We start from the raw sequence: 23,517 nt of genomic DNA on the forward strand, positions 1-23,517 counted from the left end.
CCTAGTCTCCCCTTACCCTCCTTTGTGCCCTCAGCCTACAAAGGACACTTCCACAGGGCATCCCAAACACTCTAGTGCCCTTTTCTGTCTCTGTATTCTCTGTGAGCCTGTAAGTTACCAGGAGGCAGTATAATGTTTCATTAGCTATTCAGATAGACAGTATGGCACAGTGAGGAGGAGCTCAGGCTTAGGGTCAGACAAAGCTCGTTTTGAATTCGGCCCCAACACAAGGCTTGAACCCATAAACTGTAAGACCATGACCTGAGCCAAACTGAGATGCCTAATCAACTAAGCCACCCAGGCACGCCTTGACTAAGTCACTTCTGAGACTCAGTTCTGTCTATAAAAATGAGGGTAGTTACAGCATCTGCCCTCAAAGAATGCCTGGCACAATCAACACTCAGTAAACGTGAATTATTATGTGTATCTCTGGCTACCAGTATAGCGTCTGGCACAAAGTAAGAGCTCAGAAATGCCCAGGGAGCAGACTCCACCCACTTGGCTGTGGCCAGCTTTCTGTGATAGTAAGTACATAGGGCTACTCAGGGGTCCTCAGCCCCAGGACAAATTTCTGAACTGCTTGCACAGAACCTATAGGGCCTGCCAGGAAACAGCTTTCCTCTGCTTGCCTGTGAACAGCTGATGCTGAATCCACACTCAAATGCTTGCTGTGCCTCCGTAAGGTGAGATAGATCCCAAAATAAACCAGAAGACAGAGAGAGACAGGAAAATCACTTCCAGGAACAAGCGGCTCACAGTGAGGATGCTGACAGTAATAATAGAGGCAGGCAGACTTCAGGAGGGTGACCTGCAGCTGTTCCAGGGCTGCATGGCTGGAGGTCCACTACCCACCTGACCTGGTGGGAAGGCCCATGAAGTCATGGATAGGACTCCTGGTGTTCCAGGCCACCGCAGGCAGCCTAGAAATCTACCTTCATATCAGCCCAGAACACATATCCCAGTATGCCCTCCATAGAGGCCTGAGGTCCTCCCTTCAGCGACCTGAGGGGACAGAAGTTACTGAACTGGGGATAATGTCAACAGAAACTAGCTATGTTTTTTAAAGTCTCCAAAAGATACTCCACCATCTCCCTGTGCCAAGACTTGAATTTCAGGCAGGAAAAGCTATACTAACCCTTTCTGCTCCCTCATCAAAAATCTCTGTAGAAGGAGAGAGGGAGAGCATTTCAGGATCACAGAAGTCTCTCTTCTCACCTTAAATTCTCTTCCCCATCGAAGGCCAGAGAGGACAGGAAGCCTACACACTTAAGCACTTTTACTGGCACCCAATTCCACAATCAAAAGGGGTAGCACAAATTTACCATCTAAAATCAGAACTGAGTATACTGGGTGATATCTTCATGTCAAGAATCCTCACAACAGGAAAGGCAAGACATTTCCCCCATGTCACCAATGGGGAAACTGAAGGTGAGAAGGATTCTGCGATTTGCCCAAGATCCCCTAAGTAGCAACGTTAGGATTTGAACTCAGGGCTAGCTGAGTCTAAAGTCTGTTCTCCTAACTGCTAAAATTTACTACCTTCCCATTCATCTACCCATCAAACAAGTTCTCAGAACTGGCTACATTCCTTTTAATATTCCTTCAGGTATCTTCAGAATCCCAGGCAGCATTCAGAATGTGGTGAATTAAATATTACATTCTGACTAAACCCAAGTGCCAGCTATCCACACAGACCACTGAGAGGTCAATATCCTGCCAACAGACACACACACACACACAAAACCTTTGCAATGTACAAGCAGAACACCTCAATCCTAGACTGGGGCCCACCAAAGTCTTCTCTACCTCCGCTGGTCTGACTCCATAGCGCCACACTCTGAATCACCTTGTATCACACACTCATGCCAGAACAAGCTTCTCACCTAACTTCCCCTTGCCCATCTTGCTTTGACAGTCATGATACGCAAAAATACTCCTGGGATGAGGCAGGCATGACTAGAACCAGACCTGCTTTGCCCCCTGAGCTGAGGGGGCCTGGGTGTCTGTGCTCAGTCACAACACACCAATGTTTGGGGCATGCTCATGGGAATTTGGTGCAGATTTTACGAGAGGCTATCGAGGAACTAAAAGGCACAGGATGGTATCGAGTTAAATGTAAAAATAAGTATTCCATTCTAATTCTGCAGGAGGCACTCATAGCCCTCCGCTTGCCCTGGTCACAAATGCTCTGGCTCCGCGCCCCTTCCCTTCCCCCCAGGCTAGAGAACGGGGCTCTTCTGTTTAGGCATTAATACAGCAGCCCCAGTGCCAGATAGCTGAGCAAGGTCCCCAGGTCAGAACTTTTAGGCTTGTTTGACAGTGTGGACCAGGGCCTTAGAGGGTGCCACGAGAAAAGAAAAGCTAGGACTGAGGGCCACAGGACACTGAATTCCACATGCTCTAGGCACTTGCCTGGTTAAAAGTGATTCAAGCACTTTTAACCTCATAAAGCCAGGATAAACAGTCCACATATTCCACACCCGATCCCAGTGAGTCCTCTTATTTTGGTCCTCAAGGCCCAGCATGCTCAGTTCACAAAGAAGGTGGTGGAGGACAGCCAGAGGTTAGATCTGCTCAACCCAGTACCTCCCTAAACCTTCCTAAAACCTCCCACCATCCCCATGCCATTAGCTCCTACTTCACCTCCGTGGTGTTTCGTCACTCTTCAGTAGCACCAACTACCCGTAGACAAGCCCAGTAGGAGTGATAGTGCTACCAGAAAGTTGGCTGGCGCAGTAAACGCTGCCCCGGCCAGCACAGCAGCAATGGGGGCAGTGAGGACATGGTGACAAATACTGGCAAGGGACTGATTAAACTCCACCGTGGCAGCTACCAGGGCTTGCCATCCACCTTGCCACAGCGAAAAGTGCAAAAAGCCTACTCTTCCAAACAGACCCAAGTGTCGCCATAGGGAGTTACCACTGAATACAGCTGGGACTAGAAAGACAAGGGGTAGGAAGGTGGGTCTAGGCTCTGTGGTCAATGGCATAGGACAAGTTAGCTCAATGACTTAGGTCAATGAGCCAATGTTTTCCAATGTTTTCATAAGAAAATGAAGGTAATCACAGTTCTTGTTAAGACTGAACAGGATTATGCACATGAAGCACCTAACTCAATAACCGAATATGGTAAACACTCCACAAATGCTGGTTACTTTCTAAGCAATGGGTCCATGTTCTTAAAAGGATGAGGAAGTTATTCCTTCTGAGAATGCCCCATTTAAAAACCAGGCCAGGCCCAGCCCCTGTTTCTTGGCACAAGTTCCTTTAGCAACAGAACACTCCTGCCCTGCATCGGTGCTCAGTGCTCTCCCATGAACAATATTTCAGCAGCATTGAGCCGAGCAGCAGAGCCTAAAATAGCATTTGCAGAGTGAGGCACATGTCACTGCCTCTCCTGTATTTCAGAAGAGTGCAAGTAAAGAAAGTTTTCAATCACTTGCTCAGAAAGCTCGGCCACCCACCACCTTCCTTCCTTTCAGGGCACTCACATGCCGCAATCTCTGTTCTGCTAGAAAATGAAAGTCCCTGAGCCCTGCAGCAACAACCATCACCCCAAAGGACCACACTGTCCCCCTCCAGTCGGCCAGAGTAGCTGCTCCTTCAAAGCAGCCCTGTGGACACAAAGGACATATGCACTTAGAATTCAGAGTGTGTTTCACATGGAGAGGGCTGGGCTTGGTACCTGGCCGAAGGGCCTGCCACTCATGGGTTGGGTGAAACACCTCCAGGACCTCGGAGTCCAGCTCCTCTTCTGCTGTGGTTTCCTTTCCCTCTGCTTCTTTGGTGCTGCTCTTTTCTGGGCTCGTGAGTGCAAATTCCTTCAGAGAAAAGAAAACACAGGGCATGACCCACCAGAGGTAGACATGAGACGAACAGAAAGAATATGGCCAGGGTGGTACACTCTTCTCCTCCATACTCCTCCCCTCTCCAGCTTTGTTTGGACCACTCACAGGTTAGTCTCAGAAATAATATGAGTGAGGTGATATAGTTAAATGAACACAGCATGTGTTATGGGTACACAGCACTTTTGTTCATATATAAGGAAAAACTCCATGAAGTTCAATACTATCTCAAGGGAATTAAGGGAACACACTGGGGAAAAGGGTTGGCAAAGGAGACAATAAGAGACTTCTACTTTTTATTTCTTCTGCTACTACACTGTATAATGTTTAAAACTCCTAACTATTGCTCTTACAAATAAAAAAGATCTGTTGGGGTGCCTGGGCGGCTCAGTCAGTTGAGCATCCAACTCTTGATTTCGGCTCAGGTCATGCTCTTGTGGTTCATGAGATCGAGCCCCATGTTGAGCTCTATGCTGACAGTGCAGAGCCTGCCTAGGATGTGCTCTCTCCCTCTCTCTCTCTCTCTGATCCTCCCCTACTCATGCTTTCTCTCTCTGCCTCTCCCTCATGCAGACATGTGCTGTCTCTTTCTTTCTCTCTCTCTCTCTCAAAACAAATAAACATTAAAATGCACACACACTTATATATGTGTGTATATATATGTGTGTATATATATGTATACACGCGCACGCACACACACACACACGTATGATGGGAGAATAAATCCTCAAATGGCCACTCCAGACATCCAAAAGTGGCCAGCTGAGGCCCAACTTATTCCTATGCAGCCCAGTAGGACACAATAATGGCCCGGCAATTCCCCAGGGTGCCTATGGGTCATAAATGACCTCTTGGGACATTAGAATCCATGGTGAAAGGGATGCAAGTGGGAAGCTGGGAGTGAAGCTGGGAGGGAGGAAGAAGCCACAGCTGAAAACCTGTTTCCTTCCACCCCATGGAGATCATGGAGGATTAATGAGATGGTATCTGTGGAGCACCGTGAGCTCAGGAGACAGAGATGCAAGATAAATACAAACTATTATTCATTTTGCTCCTTCCCAGCCTCCCATTCTTCCTGTCCCATTTTTAAACCTTTCTTGCATAAAAGCAGTAGTCCTCTGGAAACTGGAACCAGAGGGTTCTAGAGCTCAGGTAGCAAGGAAAAACCCACACTAGCATACAAGAAGGTTATTTCAACCTTCCAACCTCCCAAGTCTTCCCCTAGTAACAGTGAGCACATTTAGTGAATTCCTATGAACTCAAACCTGTTCTAGGAACTTGATGCACATCTCATTCTGGCTTCCCAACAACCCTAACCTTGCATGAGAGGTAGTAATGCATCTCTTCCAAGCAGCACCCCAGCTCCAGACAGGTATCCCCACCTAACTTGTCCCTCAGGGTCTGATATTTAATTAGCTGTCAGAGAAAAGGGCAAGGTGTTAAAGTATTAGTGCTAACAATGTAAAGCCCCTCCAAGGATTTTTACATTTTAATAAGATATAAAGGCATGAAATTCAGATGGCAGGATTTCAAATCTTGTTAAGGACCAGTAAGGATAAGATCTTGGACAAGACGAAGCCCTCAAATCATATCCCAAGTAATGAGAGGCAAAGACTACAGCAATAGTAGTTAAAAACTCAAGCTCCACATCACATAACATGAAGTTTGATTTCCAGTTTATTGTGACTCCCAGAAAGTTACTGAAATTTCTAAGCCTATTTCCACATTTGTAAAGTGGAAATACTAATGACATCTAGCTCATACATTAGATGGGGCACCACCTCATAAACCACTAGCCCTGTCCAGGTACATGGTAGTTATTACTTATTACTTGTAAAGACCACCATAGGCTGCAGGTTGGATGAGTCTGTACTATGACATCCAATAGTGATTAAACACTATGACATTATTCAGGCAGTTCAGGTTTCGGTTGTGGCCTCACCTGTGCGCCTGACCCATCAAACGCTTCCTACCCCTTCAATGTGAAGTTTGCACAGATCTGAGCTCAAAAGAAAACTAGGAGAAAAAGAGTAGATATGCTTGTGAAACTAAAGGGAAAAAAGACTGTCAGGAGACACTGGCCAAGAGACAGATTTCCTAAGAACAGGCTCTATGTAAGTCTCTTTCACCAATGTACCCCCATGCCCAGCAAAGGACTAAGTTTGTAATCCAAGAACAAAGGAATGAAGGAATGACCTGTCCCACTGCAGGCATATCTTCTCGATGCCTTGGATGGAGGCAAGCCCAAAGTAGCCATGTCCACTAGAACCCAGGCACTAGCCCCACATTCCAGAACAAAGATTACCTTGACCACAAAGTACCCAAAATCTATATAATCCAGGGAAAAGCCATGCTGGCTAGCCTCTGCCATGAACACCACACACTAGACCATGGGACTAGGAGAATATTTATAGAATTTACCTCGGACATATGGGGGTCAAATGCCTCCAGGGGCCAAGTAGGGCCATGTGTAAAACAACAGGGAGTTGGGAAGCTGTGAAAACGGGAGCTCTCCTGCCTTGACCAAGGAATGCAGCTGCTATTCAGCTGGTCCACCACTGCCATGAAAAATAGAAAACAGAAAAGCAGATGATTTTTACACAAAATTTTCTTATTTTAGAACACTAAGAGAAGGCCAAACTAAACATCTCTAAGCTTTAAACTGCAGCTCTTGCTTTAGTTTATCTATTAGCCAGGTAACTGCTGGCAGGTGTAGCTGTAAGCAAGTAACCAAATCCTTGTCACCAAGCAAGAGGAATGGGGATGATGCAAACATAGCAGAAAACCCTTCACAGTTTAGGCTGGGCAGGTGCTCATTCTCTTTTTCCACACTTCTTTCAGGGTTAATAGAGTAGATTCAAGAAGGAAACTGATGAACCACTGAGCCACATATCTGAGGCTCTAGGGAGGCTAAATACTTTCTTGGTAATCCCACCACTGCTCAAAATATTTTTTGAGCTTCCGCTTGGTATCACCTTTGAATCAGATTTTAAGCAATGTACATATACAAAGATACACACAATCTGCCATTATTTTATAATACAAATCCATTTTTAGTAGAGGTGATACAAAATTGGTGGTCCTATGATCAGCTAGCCTATTCACCAAATATAACTCTAAGCAACTTCGTACTGTTTGCCCAAATCACATCTGACAAGCACTGAGGGAGTCAGTCAGTTCAAAAGGGGCATTCCAGAAAAGGTTTTGAGGAAAAGCAGCATCAAAGGGATGAGGCTGTAATAGTAACAGCAACTACCATTTGTAGCTCTGGGCTAAAGTGCATTTGATGCCTTACAACTCATCTAAGTTTCATCTGTGGAGTACATACTTTTATTCCCATTTCACAGATGAGGACAGGTATCAGGCCTGAGCAAAAATCACACTGCTGAGAAAAGAAGAGCAAAGATTTAAGCCCAGGCCAGCCTGTCTCCAAAGCCCATGCATGAATCTTGACTCACTTCTGTACTTCTGTTCTTAGTTATGTGTCCTAATGGCTATGCCCTGCATACTGAGGGAATGAAGGCGCAGGGGCGGAAAGGTGCACTGAGATCAGCACATCTACCAACACACATACCCATCTCCCACCCCCACCAGGGAAATGGAAGGCTTTTGTGGACCAAGTAACAAACCACAGTCCCAGAAAAAGTACAAGCAAGACTAGCGACTCTCTGTGTGGGTAGTGTCCTCAACAGGAGATAAAGACCAAGAGGTGAGAGAAGCCAGGTAGCCCTTGGTCAACAAGTAAACCCCACGTTCTGGTACCCCCTCAGCTGGCTTCTCAAGACTCCCTTCCATGCTAAAACCTCAGCACTCTTTTCCCTGCCACCATCATTCCAAATACCAATCTCCTCTCAACTGACTGGCAAGAAATTCCAGCTAAGGTGTTAGCTGACAACAGCTTACCATGTCTCACTTCCTTGCACTTGTATCTGAGTAGGAGATTCTTAAAGACCAAAGCCTTCAAGATCCAGGAGAATGAATGAATCTCTAACGTTAAGCTGACAGACTTTGTAACAGAGACAGACTGCCAGGGCAACATTTTGGGGCAGGACCCTCCCTGACAGAGGCCTACATTAAACCATAGAAGTAGCCACCCTTTACTAGAAATAACAGCTGACATTTATTGGCCATACTCTGCCAGTTCCAAAGCTAGATGCTTTATATATATATATATATATATATATACACATATATATACACATATATATATACACATATATATACATATATATACACATATATATACACACATATATATACACATATATATACACATATATAGATACACATATAGATACACATATATATATACACATATATATATATATATATATAATCACACTTAATCTATATTAAAATCTTTAGAAGGAAGTATTAACCCTATTTCATGGATGAGGAAACAAAGCTCAGATATGGCCAAACTGCCAAAGTAGGTGGCCAAAGGGTACTTACCAAGGGTCTGTGCTCCTTCCACTGGATTCCACTATCTCCCTCATCACTCACTACCATTGTGAAGGCCAGTATACTACATAACCACATCCCTTCAGCATCTACACTGCTCCTAAGTTGTGGCATTCCAGGGAGGTATCACAGCAGAAGATCATACCCTGATACAGACAATCTTTCCTGGGTGGCCATTAAACTCCACAAATGCCCTTGGAGAGACAATTCCAGGCCCCCAGGACCTCTTGCCTGGACTCAAGGCTCTGAATAAAGGATCATAAACACTCCCACCTTCCCCACCACCCATTTTCACTTTTGTGAAGGTGGCTGGCTGCATTTTGGATTTTAAAATGCCAACAGGGCAGCAATTTTTATGCTATGAGAGAAAAGATGCTTCAACTCCTACTTGTGCTTAGCACATGATGAAAGATTATGACAAATGGATACAGCTTAGGAACAGACATAAGGATAAAAGTAGCTTCTGTTGATGAAAGTCAGTATTAACATTTTTCTGAGACTAGACTCAATAGAGCTAATATAAATGGGCCAGAATAATTATGGCTCTGAAAGCTCATCTATTTGGTTGGACTATTATCCAAAAGGGACTTACTAACACACAGTCCTTAAGTAAATTCATCAGCACGTTTTTGTGCATCTGCTAAAGCTCATGATGGGAAGCACTGGATCCTCATGAGCTGCAGGTCGGCGGGGGAGGGGGCATGGGTGTACACAGCCCTGATCCCTCTAGAGACTTGAGTGCTTTTCTGGCCTAGGCTATGACAAAGACAGCCCCTAACTCATGCTGTGGCCAGTCCCACCTTCAGGGGCCAATGGAATCTCATCCTCATTATCCTTGAAGAAAAGGTAAAAAAACAAAACAAAACAAAACAAAACCAGCACCAGCAAGATCTTACAGAACATTAAAAGCTCAAAAAGATTCTTGACTCCTAATTGTACTTTCTCTCCTGCTCCACAAAGTGGGCAGAAAGGTAAAGAGAAATCAAAGGACCTTACAGAGAAGGTGGAAGCTTGTCACAAGCCAGAGGTAAAACTCAGTTGAGCTGGATTGTTATTAAATTCATCACAAATGTCATTTGTACCTCAAGGCTCTCCTGCTCCAAAGCCTACACCACTTTACCCAACATTTAGTAGGAGCCCCTGGGGTTGGGGTAGGTGGCCAGAGGAGGGCAAAACTGTCAGAAAGCTGACAGACAAGGCCTCTCAGGGGAGAGCAAAGAAGAGGCATTGGGAGCTGGTCAAGCACAGTCTATTGTTGGGGCCAGCCAGGGAAACAGAGCCAGGAGCCTTCGCATGCTGCAGCCAGGACAAACTCAGGGCCTTCTTGGTCATGCTACTCCTCCTGCCTGTGACAGTGACAGAAAGCCTCAGCAATGAGGTCTGGGTTAATGAAGAGAGGCCTAAAAAGAAGAGGAAGCAAAAGGACAGAGGAAAAGAAAATGGAGAGACAGACAGATGGAGAAAGCACAAGGAAGACTGGAGTACAGGAAAAAGCTGAGTCTTACTCAGTGATTATCACACAGGCAACCAGCTCCTGGGGAGAATCCTGATCTTCCCAACTCTGCCACTGAATGGCTGAATGATTCTGGCCAAGTTACTTAATATCTTTGAGCCTCAGTCTCCTTCTCAAAATAAGGATAATAACTATAGTTGTTCACTTCGTAGAGTTTTTGGAGAGATTAAATGAGGATACACAGCAAGCACTTACTAAAACTTGGTACATGATAACATCATCATCATTATCGGTATTACCATATCATCATCATATTTTCTCCAAAGAGAAACTATGCCATAAGCTTTATTTATTTATTTATTTATTTAGAGACAGAGTGTGCATGTGCATTCGAGCGGGGGAGAGGCACAGAGAAAGGGGAACAGAGAGAATCCCAAGCAGGCTCCACACTGTCAGCACAGAGCCCAACACAGGGCTCGAACTAATGATGCTGAAATCATGACCTGAGCCAAAACCAGGAGTCAGACACTTAATCGACTGAGACACCCAGGTCCCACTATGTTATGAGCTTCAAACAGAGGCCCGAGGACTCAGGGTATGGGAAGGAGAGTACACGTATTCCTTGACCCAGGGCCAACCCAATTTTTTTTTCCTGTAAGAAAAATAAAAGGTCACCCTACTCCCACAGAAGCCTTGGTGGCATGGAGGTTTTCTTGAATCCTACAGGGATTCTTCTACTTGTGTTAAGATATTTACCGGGTTCTGATGACTGAGGCAGAAGGTGAAGCAGGAAGCAATCAACAGCCCAAGCAGCATTCTCAGAAGAGCCATCCTAGAAGGAGGCAAGTCCTGGGGAGGCATAGTTAGAGACCTGAGGAATGTAAACAAAGAAAACAGAAGATCAACAGGAAGCTGGTGCCTGATCCCCCAACACTGTGATTCCCATGATGTCATGTGTTCAAGGATATCAGACATATCCTGCATAGACATATCAAAGGTCTTCCTTCTACCACAGGAGATCTAAAGGAAGCCTCCATCTACCATAAGGAGTCCAGCCACTCATGAGCAGCTATACCTTGGTTGGAAGCAGAGAGCCAAGCAAGACTCTTACATGAGATACAACAGCTAGGGTCCCTTCCTTTCTCACTATCAACTTGTTTTCAGGTTGTACAGGGTCATATTGGCTATGATAAGGAGAGAAGTAAACTAACCAATTGATTTGTTTATCAAGAGACATAGGCCAAACCCTCATAAGCCTTCATAACTATTCACTTCTAAACCATGCTCACTGTTATACCTGAAGACAGATGCCATCAGTATGCCATCAACCAGCAAAGTTCATTATTCCTAAGCCATGGAAGCCTTACACATCACTTTTCAAATGGCAAAAAGTATCCAAAATACAGGCCCTAGTAGCTATTAAAATCAAAACATTAGGATAATGTTTTATCCTAAACAAAAGGATAAAAGGATATCCCATATTCATGGATTAGAGACTTAACATTGTTAAGATGACAATATTACCCAAAGCAATATGCAGAGTCAATGCAATCTCTATCAAAATACCAAGGCTGTTACAGAAATAGAGAAACCCTTCCTTAAATACATAGGGAATTTCAAGGGACCCAGGGTAGCCAAAAAAGATGTAGGAAAAAAAAAAAAGAACAAAATTGGAAGACTCCTATGTTCTGAATTCAAAACTTAGTACACAAAGCTCTAGTAATCAAACTGTTCTGGGACAACTGAATAGCCACATGCAGAAAATGAGATGGAATCTTCCTTTTTGCCATATATAAAACTTAAAATGGATCAAAGACCTAAATTTAAGAGCTAAACTTTTACAAGAAAATATAGAAGAAATCTTCATAACCTTGGATTCATTAGTAATGTCTCAAAAATGACACCAAACCTACAGGTGATTTTAAAAAATAAGTAAATTAAACTCCCATCAGTACTTGAAAACTTTTGTGCCTCAAAGGACCTTATGAAGAGATTGAAAAGACAGCCAACAAAGGAGAGAAAATATTTGCAAATCACTTCTCTCTTGGATAGGGCTTAATAACCAGAATACATAAACAACGATGATGGCTTTAATTTTTTTAAAAAGAAAATAACAAATATTAGCAAGGATGTAGACAAACTGGAACACCTCATACATTTCTGGTCGTAATGTAAAATGGTACAGCTGCTGTGGGACAGAATTTAGCAGTTGCTCTAAAAGTAAAACACAGAATTACCTTACGATCCAGAAATTCCACCCCTAGGTATTTATTCCATGCAAAATATCTGAAAATAGTGATTCAAAAAGATACTTCTATGTAAATGTTCATAGCAACATTTTCACAATAGCCAAAAGGTGGAAACAACTCCAGTATCCACCAACAGATGAATGGATACTTTTGTATATATATATTGTATTGTGTTGTATATATATACAATGGAATATTATTCAGCCATAAAAAGAATCCAATTCTGATACATTCTTCAACATGAATGAGCCTTGAAAACATTATACCAAGTGAAATAAACAAGACACAAAAGAACAGATACTGTTTGGTTCTATTTAAATGAATTTTCTTGAATAGGCAAATTCAGAGACACAGAAAGTAGATTAGAGGTTACCATGGGAGTTACTGCTTAATGGGTACAGAGTTTCTTGGTACAACAATTTTGGTCAGTAAACTAGAGTGGCAGTCAAGAGAACTTAATCCAAATTGTTGAACCACTATATAGTACACCTGAAACTCCTATAACAGTGTATGTTAACTAAAGGGAATTTAAATGAAATCTTAAAATAAAAAAATAAAGAGAAACACGTGTACTTTAAAAAAATATGAGAGAGAGAGAGAGAGAGAGAGAGAGAGATTGGCAAATGACCTAGGAAGAGAAAGGCTGAGAAACAAGCTAAAAATGTTAAGAAGCCTTATAAAAAGTCAGAACATGCCAGCATTAGTTCAAGCCCTTATAAAAGGTTTGCATGTTTATCCCTCAGCCCTACTATACCTCACTAGGCCATTTATTCAAAAGAAGCTTAACTGTATTAATTATAGGGGAACACCTCTGAAGATTATGGTGCTTACCTTTTCTCTTTCCTATTCCTGCCACACTATGTATTCGACCTCCAGAAACTGGTCCTGTAACATGATTGCAGTGAAACCCAAAGCCCTACATGAATTCACTCTCAGAAGCTATTACCCCCTTGCCCAGCCCACACCTTGTCAGAGGCAGACGGAAACTTTCCCTAGGGACATCTGGAGCCATAAAGGAAAACAGCCCTGCTGGACCGACACTGTGCTAAAAAAGCATAGCCAAATGGAAAAGCAAAGGCTTGGGCACTAAAAATAGATGCTACACTCACCCAGCAGCAAAAGCCTTTGCTTTCTGCCAGCTTCTCCCCTCTTTTTTCGTTGACAAAATGGAAAGGCTGAGTGCCACATGAGCTTTCCCCAGCAACCTGTTTCCCTGGGGCACCAATCAGACCAAAAGACTGGGAGTGAGTTCACAGCCCAGCGTTAGGTTCTGGACAGGTGCCTAACCACGCCTGGGTGTGCATAGCAGGGGAGCGGGGGGATATCCAGGCTGGGTGAAGATGCACACACAGCAAGCAGAGACTTCCATATCACGAATGAAAAGGCTGGAAAGGCCCAGAGAGATGGGTCCCAAGAAAACACAGCCCTGGAGCTTCCTATAATGCCCTATACCTTTCTTAATCTGCAGCCTTTGGGGAAAAGGAGAATAAAAAATGGAAACAGGGTGCATTATCAGGAAATATACCATTAAGAGAAAAACAAAGATTATCCCAAAAGTCACAGATTCCCTTTCCCTGCATGAATAGTGTTCAAGTGTACATGGATACATACATACACACACAGTTAAACACTCCCTTTTCACAGCCAGAGATAAACACTGGAATTGATGCTGGGGGAAAAGATGAGGAGGAAGAGATAAATGAGAATGAATTAGTCAAGGGCAAAGAAGACAAATGAGCAGGAAATCCAGAAGAGATGGAAGAAAAAGAGGTCTGGGGCAGCTGATATACAAACAGCAGCTTCCCCACCCCCAAAGTGGGAAGGGGACTGGCAGGGGGGAGGAAGGGGGGCAAGAGAAATGGCAGCTCCCACGAGGCTCCCAGCCGCCTCCATCTCCTGCGCATACACTAATGCCCTCAGAAGCATTTCATGCCAATACTAGACATGAGACATTGATTCGCAAATGGATCTTCATCTCCCCCGATAATTCCACATAGACTGCACACCTGACCTATTTATTGCCTCCATATATTTCTCCATGGAACACCGAGAGAGAGAACATGTTGCAGGGAGGAGGTGCCTGGGGAGAGACATAACAGAAGTGAAGCTGGGAGAAAGGTATGTCACAGTTTCCCAGGCTTTCTAGGGGTACCCTAAGAGCAAGTGCAAACTCTGCAACACACAGGCATGAGTAATGGTATCCCCTGGCCTGCTAAGCAGCCTGGCCTGCAGCCATGTCACCTGGTCTTGGTCCTCACTCAGGAAGTAGCAAGTAGAAAACATACAGTTTTCTCTGGGCTTTAGGCTGAAGGTGGGGTGGGGGAGGTGTGTATAGGGGCAAAAGAGAGGTGGCACACGAGTATGTTTTATCAGGACAGCTGACATCCCACATCACAAGCAGGGATGTAGGCAGCAGCAACAGCTCAAGAAAACCTCAAACAGCAACATAAGTAAGGCCAAAGCCACAGCATCCCTTTGAGGCACAGTTCGCACACTTGGCCTGAGGTTAGTGCCCTTCCCAACCCCTACTTACCACCCACTAACAGTGGGTTTGCCTGATCACCTGCCTCTGTACACCCTGCAAAACAAACCTTCCCATTGTTGGCTCTTACTGGAAGACAGACCAAGGTCTTCACATTACTGTCTTCTGACTTCAAATGCTATCACTCAGTCTGGGAAAGAGGAACATATTTCTTTTTTTTTTTTTTTAATGTTTTTATTTTTATTTATTTCTGAGAGAGAGAGACAGCATGAACAGGGGAGGGTCAGAGAGAGACAGACACAGAATATGAAGCAGGCTCCAGGCTCTAAGCTGGATGTCAGCACAGAGCCTGATGCAGGGCTCGAACCCACGAACCATGAGATCATGACCTGAGCTGATGTCGGACGCTCAACCGACTAAGCCACCAAGGCGCCCCAGGGGAGGGGAACATCTTTCAATGTTCCAGCAGCTACTCTTTCCTTAAGTATTCTTGGGCTTTGGGACAAAAAGATAAAAAGGACTAAAAACGAAATGTCCATTTTTTCCTATCAAAACTAGCCATCTGTAAGCTGTACCTTTACTTAAATAGAGGGTAGATGCTCCAGCAATCTGTAATGTCAGCTTACTGCAGCCCAGAGCAGATGCTTGGGGCATGGGTGGGAGGAAGCCCTTGGACTTTCTAGACCTTGCCTCTCTTGGTGCCTCATGTCCTCTACTCATTCAGACAAGACTGGGGGAGAGGACTAGGCCCCCTAGAGGACTAGGACAAAAAAGATACCTCCTGTAACTTCTACCTTCTCTCAAGGCAGGAAAACAAAAGCATGTGATGACGATGGCAAGAAGCCAAAAGAGGAAGAAATGGAACTGATGGATGTCTGAAATCTTCTTAGATGGCTGGCAGACCCCATGGACAGTGGCTGCTCTCCAGTCTCAGGGCCAGAGCATAGGGAGAACAGGAAAAGGTCACAAGTGTCCTGGGCAGGCAGAGCCACCTAAGCAAACTGCCTCTGAGCACTTAAATTCCACCTCATAAAATGCTCACATTCTTAATCTATAGTTTGTGTCCATGTATTGGTTTCTCCAAATCTGCAAAAGTGAAAGGGCAAGAATTTCTACTTCTATCTTAAAAGAAGGAAATTGAAGCAAAAAGATAAAAACATGGATAGAAAGTACAGTACATGAATTTAGATTCAGAATGACCAAAGGCCATCTCTTAGCTCTGTCAATGCCTAGCTATGTGATCTTAAACACAACTGTACTAGGCCTCAGTTTCTTTATAAAATGGCATAATAAGAGCTCCTACTTCAAAGAGTGTTAGAGAGGATAAATGAAAGTATGGAAAGTGCTTAACAAAGCACCTGGCACTTACTCATCATTAGAGTAGGGTTGATGACTTCCTCTTGGACCTGCAGGTAATCAGGGCCAGGCCAGGCACCCTGGTACAACTCTCCAGAGTTCTGCCACCTACACGATCTACACATTCTTTAGCTGGCCCTACACCTCAAACTTTAGGACCAAGCCTTTTTTTGAGGCTAACTTCACCCAAGAAGTGAAGGAAACAGATGTTGGAACAGCACCCACCCCAGCTGAAAATGGAGACATCAAAGCCAGGTTTTCTGCTGAGCCCCAAGGCAGACCCAGAGCACTCAATGCTTTTGCCAGCATACTAGTGTCCAGAGAGCCAGGCCACCATCATGTAGAACTGCCAGCTGCAGGGAACACCTGTAAAACAACCTTCTGCTTTACAGACTGAAGGTTAGAGGATGAGCTCCTTCTACAGACACACATTCATTACTATTTATGGGCTGCACAAACTCATACATACACAGTCACTCACCTCTACACAAACAAACTCACTGCCCAATTTGAGCAAATATGAAGCTGAAGAAACAACACAAAGCGGACACTGGAAGGACAGCCCTGACAAGAGAAAACAATGTGCAAACTCTTAGGAAAAGAAGTGGGTTTTTAAAGAAAAATTTAAAGGGCAAGAGAAATAAATTTGGAATAGTCACACAAACAGTCTCCTTCCCCCTAAGCCATAAACTACACAGCAAGTCAAGAGGAAAACAGCAATTAAATCCAAAAAGCCTCTTAATAACCAAAGAAATATGGCTTCTAATTCCATAACTAAGTCTATTACTGGCTGGGAGGCTGGACACGGAACATTCTTACCCACTGACCATTTGTGTAATGGGGACAGTATCTGTCCCAAATATTGAGGTCATGCTTAGGGCCAAGCAAAGAGAAACTGCTCTCAACAGATTCAAGAAGGAAAGTAACGAGAGGAGATTGTTGGAGGTAGAAGATTCATAAGAAACCTAAGCCTCTGCCTGAACAGACAGCTACAAAGCCCAAATCCACTCATGCAGCCTTCAAAAGAAAGCCCAAGAGAGGCTTTTCCAGTAGCAATGTAAGGACAGTACTGGCCTCACCTGAGAGCACATAGAGCCAAGAATTCCATGAGCCCAGAGGGGACTAGAGCCCTGGAAGGAGAACAACATGGGAAGAAATAGGAAGGCGGAATTCCTGATACTCTGCACTGTAAAAGGTGAGAGACAGGACAAATCCCATCCCTACCTCAGTAGGGAAGAAAACCTATCTTTAAGAAGGTAGCTAAGCATATTAGCAAAAAACTGCAATCTCAGAGACAAAAGACAGTGGCTCCAGCAAAAAGAAATCAAAAGACAAGCGGAAAGAGAGCAAAAGCAAAAGGGACAAAGCAAATGGGAGCCCAGCTTGGCCCTCTCTAGACCTATCCTACTCAAACAAGGCCATCAAAAAATCTGAATGCCAGAAAAGTATTTAAGACCCTATCTTCATTTGGACTGCTAAAGATCTAAACAATAGAGTGGGCACTTGATAGCTACGTAAATAACCATAGTTCAATGCCTTCAGGCATGGAGCTTTTTACCTATTGAAGACAAAGAGGCAGAAAAGGGTAGGGCAGAGTAAGAACATTGGTGATATCAACACAGAGGTAATAAGCAAAGCAACAAGAACAGAGTCTCTGTCTTAGGAAGAAACTCAGAGAGAAAGAATGAACAAGAATAATCTTTAAGTCATGGCTGGAGTATAGGAAAAGAAAAAAAGCAAGGCAATCAAACAAGGAACGAGGACAATAGTGCAGAATCACAAAGGTCAACAGAGAGAGAATCCTGATTAAATCAAGTTCCAGGCAACGATATCAAGAGATCAGTCAGAATAAGGATCAGAGGGGCACGTGGGCTGGCTCAGTAGGTTAAAGTGTCAGTCTCTTGGGGCGCCTGGGTGGCTTAGTCGGTTAAGCATCTGACTTTCGCTTAGGTCATGATCTCACAGTTCGTGGGTTCGAGCCCCGAGTCGGGCTCTGTGCTGACTGCCAGATAAGAGCCTGGAGCCTGTTTCAGTCTGTGACTCCCTCTCTCTCTGACCCTCCCCTGCTCACGCTGTCTCTCTCTCTCTCTCTCCTAGAAATAAATAAAAACATTAAATAAATAAATAAATAAATAAATAAATAAAAATAAAGTGTCAGTCTCTTGATTTTGGCTCAGATCATGATCCCAGGGTTGTGGGATCAAACCCCACACCAGGCTGTGCACTGTGCATGAAGCCTGCTTGAGATTCTCTGTTTCTCTGCCCCTGACACAAAATATTATTTTAAAAGAATGAGGTTGAGAAAATCCACTGGATTTGGCCATAAGACCACCAGAGGGCCCTTCAAAAGAGGGTCCATGTGAGAAGAAATAGAGGCACAAAGGTAGAATACTTTGAAAGCTTGAGTGGGTCCAGTGAAGTTTGGAAAGTTGGGGTCACTTCTCTAAATCCAATTTTTTCAATATTATCACTTGAGTCTCTAAATAGAAAGAATTGGCTCCAGTGGTCAGGTCCTAAAAATGGATCGTCCAGTGCAATACAATGGTTTTCTATGATGGTGTAGAACTACCCCTCCAAAACTCATGTCCTCAGGATAGAGATAGGCACAGTCATCCCAGCAGAAGGATGGAGCATGGAAGCAAACACTTTAAGAACAAACTTCCACCAGACACAACTCCACCTTCTCCCAGCTCTCAGCCATGCCCCAGACTGCTCACAAGTTTTAGTCCTTGCCCTTTGTAATACAGGATGGAGAGAAATACCCCAGTGACACTAAATCCCCTAGGATTCAAATGCAGTATCTGGACCACCCAAAGGAAAATAAATTCTATCTAACAGCATTACAATCAAAATTTACAGAGCACTTGTTATGTTCCAAGCAAAGTTCTAATCTCATTTACTCTTCACAACAACCCTCTGACAAGGTTCTAATATGCTCCTCAATCTGCCCAGGAGGGGACTGAAATTCAGAGATGTTAAGTTTATGCAGCCAGAGAGTGGTAGTCAGGACTCAAAACCATCCTCTTTCCATAGACCATGCTGCCTTTCCAGTGGTCTGTGAATCAGCCACAGAAACTGGACTCATTTTACTTATTCTTCAACAGTGTAAATGAATACAAGGCACACATTTTGTGTCAGGAGAGAAATGTTTAAATGAGCCTATTGGGGCCCTCTTGTGGAGAGACCCACCCTTACCATGTCCCAAGTTTTTACACCACACACACACACACACACACACACACACACACACACACACACAAATATTTTGATTGATGAATGTCCTTGGCATAGCCCAGCCCACACAGGAGGCACAGACATTCAAAAGGAAGAAGACCCTTGACTCAGACTGCAGTCAGGTCACTGGCATCCTGTGTGTCTTCACCTCCTAACCTCCCATCATGCAGGCTTCTCAGCTAAATAAGAAGTATAAGTGTCTTTTCCTCTCCAACCCCCAAACACTCCCCTCATATATACTCAACTGTCTGGCAACAACTAAGCAGAGGGGAGGGGTAACTATATTGGTCAAGATGATAATCCAAGCTCATTTCTGACTAGTCTGTGATACTCTACATGGCAAAAGAAAATGGAGCCAAAAAGGCGAATGTGGTCTGCCTAAGCACATGAGTTAGTGACAAGATGAATTAGAGAAATACCCCAGACCCGGTCAGTTTACTTCCCCCACAGCCCCCGTGGGCAAGGAGACCTACTCCTACTTTCTCTCTGACCCTTCCTGACATCCTTAAAGTCATCAGCCTATGTCTGAAAGCAGCCAAGGTTACTAAAAGGTATACTCTACTCCACCTCCACTCCAGCATAATGAAAAGAATGTGGACTCCAGATCTCAAGCTAGGTCTCCTCACCTAGATGTGGGACTCTGGGCAAGCTACTTAACCTCTCCAGGTTTCAATTCCTTCACCTACAAATGGACGTGATAGTAACTACTTTACTTTGTAGGATGCTTTTTGGTATTAAGTGAGATGACAGTACCTGAACAAAGTGAGGGTTCAAGAAGCTTACAGCTCTCATGAACAACTATTGTGAGAGAAATTTTTGAGCAAAGGACAGGATAAACAAAAGCAGTAAGGGCTTCATTCCCTTACAGAATTGTCTTGTGCTCTGACAATCAAGGCTCTCCTTGGAACCCAGTTTCCCTGAGCCACAGGCATGTCTACACACCTACACTACACTCTAGGTGGCTACAGAGTCATTTCCACTCAACCCTCAGCAATGCTGCCTGGCTCTACATCAATGCCCAGTGAAGAGCTGACTGAGAATGGCCACTTCAAAATCCAGCTTCATGGTGACTTGACTCAGGCCTGTTTTCAAATGCCAGTAACTTGGCCGGGGGGGGGGGGGGGGGGGGGGGGGGGGGGGGGGGGGGGGCGGCGGGGGGGCGAGGACAGGGAGGGCATGAATAGCCAAAACAAATTTAACAGACCTAGACTGTGTGGTCTACTCTAGACAGGGTCAGCTGGCATCCAGAGAATAAGGGTGCTAGGCCTCCTTCTTTCCTCTCCTTTAAAATAAGAAATGGATCTCCTGACAGTAGACACAATGGGCTTTCTCTATAGTCCACTTCCAAAGAATACCAGGGACCTTCACACATTCATCCACACACAACCTGGGGCTGGGGGCAGAATCAGAGTTCATCTTTTCCTGCTGTCTCCAAGCTTCCAGAAGAGGTCAGGACCTCTTAGTGAAACTATGATAGGAAGGAAGGTATGACTCCCATTACAGAGCTCCAAATGGACTATGTGCAAATCACTATGAACACCAACCCTTATTCTGTGCTAGCCACTCTGGCACTTTGGATTATAAGCATTCAGCATTCATACTCGATAAAAAGGTACCACACAAAGCTATTTTACCATTAGCCTCAGTCCCCTCAGTACCATACTTCAGAATAGGAACATACAAAAGATACCACTCCTGCACTCAAGGTAGGTGACATCCTGTTCAAAATTACTGTATAACATGGCTTTCCACAACAGAGTTTGAGACAGCACAATTATCAAAAAGAAAGCCATCTTAAGAAATATGCCATGAGAAAATAAATGCTGTTCTAGGCAACTTGAGACACAAATTACAACTTTTAAGAGATAAGATGAGCAACAATTAGGTTCCTGCTTCAACTAAATCAGAAGCCCCAAGAAAACAGCATTAACTTACAGAAACAATTAGCACAGCATAAGGACAGGTCACCAAGCACGGAACTCGCTACTATCAGGTTGGCACTGACTATGGCTTCCAGGTAAATCAGCAACTGAAACATCATATTTTATTTTTAACACACCCTAGAGTCCAAGACTATTTATAATCCCAGATCCTTAAAAACTTGAAAGGAGGATGAATTTTTAAATGTACACATTTACATACGTGGGCAGAAACACACAAATCTGATGCCTCTCAACACAGCTCAGGGAGCCATAACTCACGGCTTTCACAATCCCACCTAACACCCAAAGAAAATACGGGTGCCTTCTCCAAGAGATGGTGGGAGGCTGGGTAGGTAGCCAAGAAACAAAGAAACCTAAACTCAGCACTTGGCAGGACCATTAAGGAGCAGAGGATTTTAAATGCATTGTTTCTGACTCTAAATATGTCTACATTTATTACCAATTTGGGATCAGAAACCACATTTAGTTCTGCCGTGACCACGCACTAAAAATATTAAGCAGAGTATTGCCTAGGAAACAGCAGTCTTCCCTGTTGCGGCAGCCCCATGGCATTTCGACTCTGCCATGGTCCCAGGGCTCCCCATCCTGGGCTTCACTGAGAGACCACTTAACAAACAGAACTGCCACTGTTCGGGCAAGCCCTTGCTTGCTTTTTTAGAACACAACAATATGAGCCAGGACTAGGGACTATACAACCTCGTCATCCTCTCCAAGGCTGTAACATGGTTAATGAAATTCCATTTCATAGGCCTGTAACAACTAGAACCCACCAGACTGCAAGCTCTTTAAGGGTAGGGACAATTGTCCACTTAACCCACTGCTGTATCCTCGCCACCCAGCAATGCGCCTGGCACTCAAAAATAGCTGATGATTGAACAAATCAACAATCTCAAAAAGGGTCATCTGGACCAGCACAATGCAAAACAGTGTTGTCATTAAAACAATTAAAATTTTAAAAATTTAAATAGGTGAAAATGTAGATAATGATGATAACATGAAAACAAATACATATTTTTGAGCAGAGGCAGGACATAATACCACACACGTATGAATTACTACTTTGATAAAAAGTATGTGTGACCACCTCTATGATCAGGTATGAAGTCAGAATTATGGGAAACTGTGCTCAATGAAGTCTTTCTTCCCGAAATGCTAGCTATATGAGAAAACATTTAAATGAAATATTATTCTCAACATAATATTCTTCCTTGTCTGCTGACTTGATCCAGTCCTTGGGATGGCTCAGAGGCCTTGTTCCTATTTGGCAAGCCCAAGAACAGATGTTCCATCCATCAGCCCCAAGAGAGAGTACAAGGGCAAAGCTGCAATCCTAGAGTCCAACTTAACAACTAGACCCTGTTTACCAGGTCACCTGCCAGTGTGCATCATCAGTATGAATGGCTCCCTAGACAGGTGGCCAAGATGGAGGTGGTGAGACAAAAGAGTATGGCAAAGATGACCTGGAACAGCTTCAAGGCCAGAGTTCCAAATAGGCACCATCATACCAGGTACCTAGGGCCTACTGGTCAGCAAAATGACTGTTAAGAAATGGAGCAGTATTCCAAATGTTCCAAAAAATACAAGAAATGGGAGCACTTCCTAACTCATTCTTTGAGTCCAGAATTATCCTGACACAAAAGCAAGACAAGGATACTATAAGAAAACTATAGTCCAATATCCCATATAAATATACATGTAAAAATCCTCAAAAGAAATCAAGAAAGTGATCCCATTCACAATTGCACAAAAAACCATAAAATACCTAGGAATAAACTTAACAAGTTTACAAGGATACAAGAGATACAAGAGGATACAAGAGATCTGTATGATGAAAACTATAGAAAACTTATGAAGGAAACTGAAGAAGACACAAAGAAATGGAAAAACATTCCATGCTCATGGATAGGAAGAATAAATATAGTTAAGATGTCATTACTACCCAAAGCTATCTACACATTCAATGCAATTCCAATCAAAATTGCACCAGCATCCTTCTCAAAACTAGAACAAACTATCCTAAAATTTGTATGGAACCACAAAGGGCCCCGAAAAGCCAAAGTAATACTGAAAAATAAAACTAAAATGGGAGGTATCACCATCCCAGACTTTAACCTCTACTACAAAGCTGTCATCATCAAGACAGTATGGTATTGGCACAAAAACAGACACATAGACCAATGGAACAGAATTGAGAACTCAGAAGTGGACCCAAAAGTATACAGCTAACTAATCTTTGACAAAGCAGGAAAGAATATCCAATGGAAAAAAGACAGCCTTTTTAACAGATGGTGTTGGGAGAACTGGACAGCAACATGCAGAAGAATGAAACTAGATCATTTTCTCACACCATGCACAAAAATAAACTCAAAATGGATCAAGGACCTGAACGGGAGACAGGAAACTATCAACACCCTAGAGGAGAAAGCAGGAAACAACCTCCTTGACCTCCACCGCAGCAACTTCTTACTTGACACATCCCCAAAAGCAAGGGAATC

General features: G+C 43.8%; 1 protein-coding gene across 3 annotated transcripts in view; it reads right to left on the bottom strand.

The window, feature by feature from the left end:
* The window catches only part of SIL1 (SIL1 nucleotide exchange factor), a 212,526-nt gene that overhangs the window by 151,209 nt on the left and 37,800 nt on the right, over positions 1 to 23,517 (bottom strand). For all 3 annotated transcript variants that reach the window (XM_039252730.1, XM_039252731.1, XM_039252732.1), the window contains 2 exons: positions 10,515 to 10,629; positions 3,685 to 3,820 (listed from right to left, as the gene is read on the bottom strand). In XM_039252730.1, the coding sequence (XP_039108661.1) occupies positions 3,685 to 3,820; positions 10,515 to 10,619 (241 nt within the window). In that variant the 5' untranslated portion in view covers positions 10,620 to 10,629. Of the gene's footprint in view, positions 1 to 3,684; positions 3,821 to 10,514; positions 10,630 to 23,517 lie in introns of those variants that run through there.

Source organism: Hyaena hyaena, unplaced genomic scaffold, assembly GCF_003009895.1.
Source record: "Hyaena hyaena isolate Hyena2069 unplaced genomic scaffold, ASM300989v1 scaffold_426, whole genome shotgun sequence".
Classification (NCBI taxonomy): domain Eukaryota; kingdom Metazoa; phylum Chordata; class Mammalia; order Carnivora; family Hyaenidae; genus Hyaena; species Hyaena hyaena.